We start from the raw sequence: 11,273 nt of genomic DNA, 5'->3' as shown, positions 1-11,273 counted from the left end.
TGCTTCTGGTCGCATGCCTTTTGGGCTCTGTGGGCATCCCCTGCTGAATAAAACTTGATGATGCCATAGAACCCAGGACCGGCCACTGCTGCGTTTGGGAAGACTCGGACCGAATACAGAAGGCCAAACTGGGAGAAGACTGTGAACAGAGAATGCTGTAGGGTGGTCCCATGCTAAGTAAGTGCAGGAGATTTCACGCCCAGGAAAACAAACCGCCCGTTCCCTTATGTTCCCCCAGCCCTTCGCCACAGGCAACTGTGGTGAGCCCCAACTCCAAACACTTCTCATTTTATGAACAAGTTTCCCTCTGAAATCCTAAGCTTCGAGAAGCATTAGGAGGCAATGCCGTCTGTTGGGAACTATCTCTCAAAAATCTGTGGGAGCGAGCTGACTGCTCAGGTCGGCTCTAGAACTAAGATTCCTCTCAGCGGAGACCACAGGCAGATGAGGTGCTGAAGCAGTACCCCGGGCCGCCCAGTTACTGGGGCGCGCGGCGGCTTCCTCCACCCCTCCCTCCGCCCCGGCTCGGCTCACTTGCAAGGCCTCGGCCGTGGGTCCAGAGCTCAGCTCCCACACCAGCAAGGTTTTGTCTCCCGCGACGGGAACCGCAAAAGGTACCAACTCCACCATTCGACCGTTACCGCGTTTGCGCGACTCGGAGCGCAAGCGGACTGCGCCTGCGCACGCGCGCCCGCGCCCGCGCCCGCGCTTTTTGAAAATGGGAGCCCGAGGGGCGGAGCCACCTGGGTGGGAGTGGGACAGGGGCGGTGCTCGGACCTCTCCCTCGCCCCTCCCACTCCGGGCTTGTCTCTGCCTCTAGTTCCCCTTCCGAAACCCGCGCGCCCAGAAGTTTTGGAGTTTAGCGTTTCTATTCAAGTGTATTTTTAGCGTAGAGTCCAAAGTGTGAGTTTACAGGATCGAATGGTGCGGACATCTTTACAGCAGCTGGCTTCATCTTCAAAGTTCCAGAGAAGACTAGAGTACTAAGTAGTTAGTGCTAACTATCCACTGAACTTTAAAAACTTAGATTTCCCGACTCTGTTTGAGAAATGACCACCAAAGATGCAATCTTTCGTCTTGAGTGTTTGCATGAGTCTTAAATATGTAAATCAAGGTATAACATTAAAGCCATCAACAGTCTAGTATGAAATTCTTAAAAAGCTGGTTTCTAGCCCATTTTCCTAAAGTACCCCCAAATCACCGAGCACATTTCTTCATCCCCACCACGACTTTCTCCACCTCAATATATCAGACCCTTATCCCCACCCATTACCTACTTCTGAGCTCTTTTACTTCAAGAACTGTTGACTTTGGAGGAATTACTTGGATCTTGATACTGTTTCAAACCAATAACTATAGAGTTATTATCCATATCATTATCCATTGCATTCATTGTATGTATCCATTTATTCATTGTATCCATTATCTGTGTATGGAGAAGATCCATAATCTTCTCCAGATAGATTATGAACACCTCATGAACAATATTTACAGATTTATCATCCTTTTTCTAGTACCTAGCACACTCATACTCTATTAGGTACTCAAATATACTTGGGATTAATCATGACTAAATTAACACATTCTTTGCACAAGGAATGCTCTAATAATTCCAAAAATATAAAAAATTCTTCATCGTGGTCTTCTTGGTTTGCAAATGACAGTCAGGAACCAGGGGCCTGGGCCTGGATAGGAACAAGGAGGAAGTCCTAGAAAACCATTTACTCCTGGGGCTCTGGTCAGTTTTATTTGTAAATGGGAAAGGAAGAAAATAACATGAGGTGGAGGCAAGAGGAAGAAGAAATGGAGAATTCCCAAGTGAGGAGAGGAGTTCTGGAATAACTCCACCACAGGCCTGCTCCCTGTCTCATGCCAGGTGGCATCCTGTCATCCAGTAGGAGAGTGGCCGGCCTGCACAGTGCAACGTCCATTTTACCCTGTGGAGAGAAGGAAGATTGGTTCTTTTTTTTTTATTAAGAATCAATTTTATTTATTTTTGGTTGCGTTGGGTCTTCGTTGCTGCACACGGGCTTTCTCTAGTTGCGGCGAGTGGGGGCTACTCTTTGTTGCGGTGTGCGGACTTCTTATAGCAGTGGCTTCTCTTGTTGCGGAGCACAGGCTCCAGGCGCGTGCGCTCAGTAGTTGTTGCACATGGACTTTGTTGCTCCACGGCATGTGGAATCTTCCCGGACCAGGGTTCGAACCCGTGTCCCCTGCATTAGCAGGCGGATTCTTAACCAATGAGCCACCAGGGAAGCCCAGCAACACTTTTTATAGAAAATGCTGCTGCCAATTATGTAGAGAGGGCCCGTGGCAGCCGTGTTTATGTTGCATAATTTCTTCCATGCCTGTAGCTGAATGAATGGAGCTGGGACACAGGGTCCAAGCTGAACCCATCAGATCCTGCCTGCCAGGCACTTGGACTGGGACTGAGCCTAGCTAGTCTCTATGGTTGCTTAGGACATTAGCCCATAGATTCAGGGCAGACATAGTCTGTCTGGTAGACTGTAGAGCAGAGAAAGCTGGTCTGCAGAGGGAGTAATGAAGCCAATGCACAAAGAGAAGCAGAAACCTGCAAAGGAAAGTTTCCAGCCCTGCTTCCACCCTCTTCCTGAGGCCCAGCTGCACCCCTCGTGTGGGCTCAGCAAGACACCTTGTCCTCTCAGAATAAATCTCCCCCAGCTAGCTCAAGTTGCTCTGTTCCTGCAACCAAAAGAGTTTTGTTTAATATGGTGTCAGAGGAAGAGCCAGATCTCAGGTCTTCTAAGTCGGAGTTCCAAGCCCTGCCACATCCCACATTTTTCTAGGCTGTAGAAAAGGTCAGGTCCTGGCCTACTGTCCCTTTCTCTGTCACTACATCTTGCTTAAGGCTCCGCCCACTAACTTCATCCCACCATGGCCTCCTCACCAGTTCTTCATCCCCCCTGTTCCAGACACAATCTTTTTCGCACAGTTGATGATTGAAAGAAGATTTGGGCTCAGCAGTTCTGAAAGGGAGAAAGAGGATACCCGTCAGAGCACAGGGGACAGTCCCGAAGACTGGCTCTCCCTGCAAGCCAACACTATCCAACATGCGTCTGTATACAGGTATGGTGAGGAGGCACCACCTGTACTTGGAGAAGTCCTGGAGCCCTACTCCTTTTTTTTTTTTTTATAGGCTTATGGGTGTCGAAGGCTTTGTAAAAGGGGTGTGTGTCTACATAGAATAACATGGTGGAGAGCTAGCTGAGTCAGAAATCTGGAAGGTGTCAGTGTAGTTGGGCAGCAGGTGAGGTACTGGTTGCTGGTGACATGCAGTCAGCCCCAGAGGTGACTGTAGAAACACCTGGAGTTGATCCTTAGTTGCTCTCTGGAATGTTCTCACTGGGATGAAAGCTGGGTAGACTGCAGGCAGTGGAGCATCGGAGAGAACATAGCTGCCATTCAAAAGGGCTGCCAGAGGAAAGGTGTCCATAGGGAAATATCTCTCAAAATATGGTCTGTGGAGCTCTACACTCAAACATCTCTGGGATGCTTCTTTAAAAGGCTGATCCGGGGACTTCCCTGATGGTCCAGTGGTAAAGAATCTGCCTTCCAGACTTCCCTGGTGGTGCAATAGTTAAGAATCCACCTGCCAATGCAGGAGACATGGGTTCGAGCCCTGGTCCGGGAAGATCCCACCTGCCGCGGAGCAACTAAGGCTGTGTGCCACAACTACTGAGCCTGTGCTCTAGAGACCGCGAGCCACAACTGTTGAGCCCACGTGCCGCAACTACTGACGCTCGCTTGCGTAGAGCCCGTGCTCCACAACAAGAAAAGCCACCGCAATGAGAAGCCCGCGCATCACAACAAAGAGTAGCTCCAGCTCACCGCAACTAGAGAAAGCCTGCGTGCAGCAATGAAAACACAGCACAGACAAAAATAAATTAAAAAAAATAATAATAATAATATAAGTAAATAAATAATCTGCCTTCCAATGCAGGGGATGTGGGTTCAATCCCTGTTCGGGGAACTAGGATCCCACATGCCACAGGGCAACTAAGCCCGCGCGTCACAACTACTGAGTTTGCACGCCTCAACGAGAGAGCCCGCGCATCACAAACTACAGAGCCCACGCGTTCTGGAACCCGTGCCACAACTAGAGAGAGAGAACCTGCTCGCCACAACTAGAGAGAAGCCCGAGCCCTACAACGAAGATCCTGCGCGCTGCAACAAAAGGATCCCACATGCTGCAACTAAGACCTGACGCAGCCAAAAAGTAAAGAAAATAAACAAATAATAAATAAAAGTTTAAAAATAAAACGCTGATCCTAAATAAGTAAATAAAAATAAAAGTCTAGTCCTGGACACACACACGCCCCCCCTTATCAAAAAGAAACAAAGCCACATGCTACTTAAAGTGGTAAAATCAGAGTTCAATCAGTAATGTACAATTGCAGTGGTAGAGGGAAAGAGACCATCATGAACTGAACTCAACTGCGACTGGTACAGGGCTTTTAAAGGGAAGATGAGGGGATGAGGAGGGGGGAGGGTCTGTCTAGTCAGAGAAGTGAGAAGGGGAAGGCGGGGTGGTCACGTGAAACCCATCTGTGCTGGCTAACTGAGGCTTCTCAAAGTTAGGCTCCTACCCTGTCCCAGAAGCCGGGAGACAAGAGCCCTATCTTGAGGTGTTGGCTAGAACAAACAGCAAATCCTTTAGGCAGCCTTGAGCTTTTTTCAGGCAGCCACTTTAAGGAGGGCTAGGGTCATCCTAGAAATGTGGTCTCGAGCTGTTAGAAACTCTGTTAGTGTTTGTTGACGTCTTTATAGGCCAAGGTTGGATCTAGAGGAAGGCTCAGAGGAGCCTGGCTAGAGTTTGGTCCAGCAGAGAGCCTGTCACCCTCCAAACCCACGTGCCCACCCATCCTGAGTCAACCTCAGAAGCAGAGGGACCCATTTTAACAAGCCTTGTTACGCTCACTGAACTGCTGAGGTGTGGAAGGAAGGGGGGCAGGGAAGTAGGGGCTGCCGAGGTTCTCTGGCTTCTTTGGGGTCGGAGGTGAGCGGGGATTTGAGGGTGGGAGAGGCCAGGTGCGAGGATGACTGGGAGGGAGACTGGACTCTTGTCTTGGACACTGGACGGCTCCCCCCACCCCCCATGGAGGTGAGGGCCTCTCACTCCTGGGGAGCACCAGTTCTGGCCCCTGGGGTCCTGGTGAGAGTGAGATGCATTGACACCTGGAGGATGGCAGCGGAGCACCAGTTTGGGGACGTGGAGGGGAGCACGCCCATTCAAGAAGAGGACAAGTCCCCAGGCCTGAAAGAGAAGCGGAATCATGGTTCAAGGTGAGGCCTTAGGTGCTGGACGGTGATGTTGGAACGAGGTTTTGGCGCCACACTGTGGAATATTTCGGTAAGACTTCGATCTGTGAACAATATGAAGGCTTCGGGTGGAAGAGGGTCACACGGAGAATGGTGGAGTCTGGCTCCCTGACACACGAGCCACCAAACTAACCCTGGACTACTTAACCAGATTCTTACACGAGAGATCAATAAATGTCTTTCTTATTTAACCCACTGTTGTTTAGGGTCTCTATTGCAGCAGCTGAACTGATAACCTAATAAAAGAGTGGGTACATGTACTGGTTAGTTACTGCCACAATAATGCTATGTAATAAACCCATCCAGAAATTCAGTGGGTTGGAATAACGATTCCCATCAGTCTGCCGTTTGGCTGGTACAGCTATGGTTTAATGCTCTGCTGGCTGGGTCTGCTCTGCTTCTCATTGCTGGTCTGCAGATCAGCCAAGGTAGCTCTTTTCCATGTGTGTTCATTCAGGGGCCCGGGCTGAAGAGGCAGCAGCTACCCAAGAGAAGCATACGGGGGCAAGCAGCATCAGGCTTCCTCCAGCTGGGCACGGAACTGGCACGCTCTCATTTCTGCCCATTCCATGAGCCAAAGCAAGTCACATGGCCAAGACCCAAGCCAGGGGACTGGACAGTACACTCTGCCCACAGTGAGACATGGCAAAGAGTATGGATGCAGGGAGGGATGAGGAATCGGGACTAATGATTCTATCTGTCCCAGGATGTGGCTGAGTCTTGGTTTGGGATGTGTGCAGATGACTGTGATTTTATTCCGCGTCAATAAACAGCAGCCATAGGACCTGTTGGCACGGATATTCCTGGTTCTGTAACAGAAGTAAGTGTTCCGCAGAATGCACACCTTCCACTCTTTCAGGTGTCACCTCTAAATGGAACATTGTGAAAGACAGTGTCCATCAGTGTGCAGACCCAAACACTGTTCTCTATTAGGTCAGGAATGCTGACAAGGCAAGAATCATATCTCCTTCCTCTCCCCAATGTCTAGTAGCAGGCCCTGCCCCCAGTGATGACTCAGGAACATTCTTCAGTGAATTTTAGACCATTTCTTCATTCTCCCCTTATGATTCCTTGTGAAATACAGACCGACCTCCTAGAGGTCAGCACAAGATGCTATGTATTGGCCCCATAAGCTGCAAAGGAACTATGCCATTTGGAGCTGAGTTTTTTACCCACATCAGCCTCACATAGGGACCTCACAGAAGAAAAGGTTTGTACAGGGTAAACATCAAAACAGGTTAGTGAAATGTCTTTCTCTAGACTCCATTTGACACTGGAAAGAGACTCACTGCCTGAAATATCCTAAGAGGAAGGCTGTCTAAAAGCACAATCCTAGGGAGTTCCCTGGCGGTCCAGTTGTTAGGACTAGGCACTTTCACTACCTAGGGCCCAGGTTCGATCCCTGGTCGGAGAACTAAGATCCCATGTGCTGTGTGGTGCGACCAAAAATAAAAATAAATAAAAATAAAAAAATTTAAATAAAACCACAATCCTAGTTAGGGATCCACGTGGACTTAAAGACAACTTTAAGAACAGTGAGATTCACCATCAGAGCCCGCATGGCTCCACAAAGCCCCTTGGCCCCTCTCATCATGTCTTTGTCCCTGTCATCGGGGCAGAAGCAAAACTGGCCCCAGATGCTCTCCGTTCATTGTTGCCTTGCCCTGCAGACTTTTCGCCCTAAAGGAGAACCACTTAAAGGGAGCCATGATTAACCCTAAAGAATGCCACCATCACCACTGAATTCCAGGCACAGGGCATGAAGGTGGAAAGCGTATTTTAGGGCAGTGACTCATGGTAAGTCGTAGCTTCCAGTCCCTAAAAGGGACTATTCAATGTCAAACTACTCAGGCCCAGGCCGGTATAAGTGGAGGGGTGGGGAACACAGCATTCTTGAGAGATGTGCTGGTTATGATGCATGTAAAAGATTTTAGAGCTTTTTATTAAAAGTGATGACTTCTCTAGACTGGGTAAGGGATTGCCTTACTGGATTACGAGAGCAGGTTTTAAAAATAAGGCAGGGGCTTCCCTGGTGGCGCAGTGGTTGAGAGTCCGCCTGCTGATGCAGGGGACACGGGTTCGTGCCCCGGTCCGGGAGGATCCCACATGCCGCGGAGCGGCTGGGCCCATGAGCCATGGCCGCTGGGCCTGCGCGTCCGCAGCCTGTGCTCCGCAACGGGAGAGGCCACAGCAGTGAGAGGCCCGCGTACCGCAAAAAAAAAAAAAAAAAAAAAAAAAAATAAGGCAGACTGGAACAATCTATCTCCAAGATGTATGTGTTGTTGTGTGAATAAAGCAAGATGCTACTATACACTTTGTGTTAGATGTACAGTATAGAACTGCACAGTCCAATACAGTAGCCACTACTGCATGTAGCTATGTAAATCCCAATTTAAATTAATGCAAATTAAATAAATTTTAAAAGTCAGCTCCTAAGTCACACTAGCCACATTTCAAGTGCTCAATAGTCACATGTGGCTAATGGCTACCATATCGGACAATATGCAGATAGACTGTTTCATCACTATGGTTCTATTGGATGATGCTGGTACAGAATATCTCCGGAAGGGCACACAAACTCATAACGGTAGTTGCTCTCAGGGAAGAAAACTGGGAGACTGCAGCACCATATTCCGTTTTGTACCTTTTGAATTTTATATCATGTATTTGTATTAAGTAATTAAATTTAAAAAAACAAACTGGGAATTAGAAATCCCCATATAGGGGGACTTCCCTGGTGGTCCAGTGGGTAAGACTCCGTGTTCCCAATGCAGAAGGCCCGGGTTCGATCCCTGGTCGGGGAACTAGATCCTGCATGCATGCTACAACTAACAGTTCTCATGCTGCAACTAAAGAAGCCCACATGCCGCAACTAAAGATCCTGCATGCCGCAACTAAGACCCGGTGCAGCCATAAATAAATAAACAAATAAATAGAAATTTCCATGTAGGGTCACTGTACCAGGACAGTGATTCCCAGGAGATGACTTTGCAATCAGCCTAAAACAAAATAAGTTAATAGATATTATGATTTCACATTTAATTTTTTTTCACAGTGTGAACTTTTAGCTCCTGCCACCATCTCTCTGCTCTTGTGAGCTCACAGACAACAATGTGAAGTAGCAAGGGGATGTTAAAGGAAAAACAGGGCTTTCCTGGTGGTGCAGTGGTTAAGAATCTGCCTGCCAATGCAGGGGACACTGGTTCCATCCCTGGTCCGGGAAGACCCCACATGCCGCAGAGCAACTACACCCGTGCGCCACAACTACTGAGCCTGCGCTCTAGAGCCCGCGAGCCACAGCTACTGAAGCCTGAACGCCTAGAGCCCGTGCTCCACAGCAAGAGAAGCCACCGCAATGACAAGCCTGCGCACCGCAACGAAGAGTAGCCCCTGCTCGACACAACTAAAGAAAGCCCACGTGCAGCAACGAAGACCTAATGCAACCAAAAATAAATAAATAAATTTTTATTTTTTATTTTTTAAATTCATTATTCTCTTTTTTCAATTAATTAATTTATTTTTGGCTATGTTGGGTCTTCATTTCTGTGCGAGGGCTTTCTCTAGTTGCAGAGAGCGGGGGCCACTCTTCATCGCGGTATGCGGGCCTTTCACTGTCGCGGCCGCTCTCGTTGCGGAGCACAGGCTCCAAACGCCCAGGCTCAGTACTTGTGGCTCACGGGCCCAGTTGCTCTGCGGCATGTGGGATCCTCCCAGACCAGGGCTCGAACCCGTGTCCCCTGCACTGGCAGGCAGATTCTCAACCACTGTGCCACCAGGGAAGCCCCAAATTTTTTTAAAAAAAGGGAAAAACAACCTATTGTCAAGCACTGGTTGACGGCATTTTTTTTTTCTCTTGAGAAATGTATGCAGATGACTGTGATTTTATTCTGCATCAATAAACAGCAGCCATGGGACCTGTTGGTAAGGATATTCCTAGTTGTGTAACAGAAAGAAGTGTTCTGCAGAATGCATACCTTCCAAGTGAAACAGGAGGAAGGGGGCAGGGCACAACCTCTAAAGAATGACATAGGGGCTTCCCTGGTGGCGCAGTGGTTGAGAGTCCGCCTGCTGATGCAGGGGACACGGGTTCGCGCCCCAGTCCGGGAAGATCCCACATGCCGCGGAGCGGCTGGGCTCGTGAGCCATGACCGGTGAGCCTGCGCGTCCGGAGCCTGTGCTCCGCAACGGGAGAGACCACAACAGTGAGAGGCCCGTGTACCGCAAAAAAAAAAAAAAAAAAAAAAAAGAATGACATAGCCAGAGCATGCGACATAAACGTTAGAATCAACTAGGTCCAAGATGGCGGACGAGTCGACTTCCACTAGACCTTGAACCTCAGTACACACTCGTAACATATCAGCACGCTAAATGACACACCCACAGGCGCCATGACAGTTCCAAGGCTGATCATAAATGGTCAAAAAGTGGGCGTAGCCTAAATCCTGGACACCCCCACCCCTTCCCCAAAATAGCTGGAATACTCCTCCCACTCATTAGCCTATGAAATTACCCACCCCTATGAAAACTGACAGCCCCATACCTCGGGGCCTCTCACCTTCCGAGATGGCTCACACTCTGTCTGTGGAGTGTGTATCTCCCTGAATAAACCTTCTTTCACTTTACTATATAGCTCACTCTTGAATTCTTTCCTGCGAGAAGCCAAGAACCCACACTCGGCAGCCATCCCAGGGACTCGCCTGAGACCTGGAACGTGAGCATCCACTCGGGCCCCACTTTCTTTTCCGCAACGCGGGTAGGGGGAATATGCAACACCACATGATGCTTTTAGAGAAGGAATAAGCATAGACCAAAAGGGGACAGGAGATTAGACGTTGCTCTGCTCAAGAGGCAACCCGTGGAGCAGTGGGTTTCCAAGATGTGGCCGCAAGTCCTGGGAAGACGAGTTACAGCAGGGGGTCTCGTAACACACGTGTCCACCAAGCCCTGTTTGCAGAGCCAATAAATCCTGTGTCTCCACAAATAGAATTATTGTATCACTAACAGCTATCACACATTGAGGGTGTATGTTATCTCATCTTACAGCGACCTGTGAGGTAGATCTTATTCTACCCAATTAACAGATAAGGAAACTGAGACTTGGGGGCGGGGATGGGGGAGTAAATAACTCGCCCAAGTTCACAAAGATAATATATTAGTCACTGCTCTTTATGTTCCAAGTGAAAGATGCTTAACCCACAAATGGCACACAGTATATCAGCTCGCATAACCAGGAAGCCCACGGGCTTAGAGCTGGCTGCTTCCAGGACTCAAACAACGTCATCCTCTCCCCATCTGTCCCTTGACTCTGCTTTCCTCTCTCATGGATTCAGCCTCCAGAGGACTCCTGCGCCCTGACAGCAAAGATGGTCATTAGTCATTCCCACTCCACACCTTTGGACCATGTGTCCGGGAGGAGGAGACCCTGATTGGCCAGCCATGGTCATGTGCATATGCTGGGTGGGGTCTTAAACCAGTACTTCAGTGCCCACTGAATCACAGGGAGCAGAGGAGTCTCTGTTGGGCAGCATGTGGAATCTTCCCAGAGCAGGGCTTGAACCCGTGTCCCCTGCATTGGCAGGCGGATTCTTAACCACTACGCTACTAGGGAAGTCCCTAAAGCTTAAATCCATCAAAAGTCACCTCCTCCAGCATGCATTTCAAGCTCTCTTGTCTAGCAGTTTGCAAGTGCTTTTATTATTGTTCAAATTGTGTGGTAATGTGAGATTCTTTTTCTAGCTGGAGTCTACCTGGTGGGCTCTTGGTCCATGTGTAAAACCTTTCATGGAATGCCCCTTCATTCTCCAGCCGTCCCACCCCCAGCCGCCTGCCCGGATCCAAGGCTTTATTCAGCTTTACAAAGTTTTGTAGAGCAAGATGAAGAGAGAAGACAAGCCCACAGATTTTTCACAGAGGCTGAGAAGCCTGGGAAATAA

At 49.0% G+C, this 11,273-nt stretch overlaps 1 protein-coding gene across 5 annotated transcripts in view; it reads right to left on the bottom strand.

Moving 5' to 3' along the window:
• Window positions 1-647, bottom strand: part of RDM1 (RAD52 motif containing 1) — a 39,953-nt gene extending 39,306 nt beyond the window's left edge. For all 5 annotated transcript variants that reach the window (XR_003791982.1, XM_029212234.1, XM_029212236.1 and 2 more), the window contains exons 1-2: window positions 535-647; window positions 18-155 (exon numbers count right to left, since the gene is read on the bottom strand). Coding sequence is in view for 4 of the 5 variants with exons in the window: in XM_029212234.1 (XP_029068067.1) it covers window positions 18-155; window positions 535-630 (234 nt within the window). In the remaining variant the exon portion in view is untranslated. The remainder of the gene's footprint in view (window positions 1-17; window positions 156-534) is intronic.
• Between the last annotated feature and the right edge of the window lie 10,626 nt (window positions 648-11,273).

The sequence above is a fragment of the Monodon monoceros genome, unplaced genomic scaffold, assembly GCF_005190385.1.
Source record: "Monodon monoceros isolate NGI ecotype Baffin Bay Population unplaced genomic scaffold, NGI_Narwhal_1 Super_Scaffold_9, whole genome shotgun sequence".
Taxonomy (NCBI): domain Eukaryota; kingdom Metazoa; phylum Chordata; class Mammalia; order Artiodactyla; family Monodontidae; genus Monodon; species Monodon monoceros.
The sequence above is the reverse complement of the archived record's forward strand: the minus strand, read 5'-3'. Positions and strand labels throughout refer to the sequence as shown.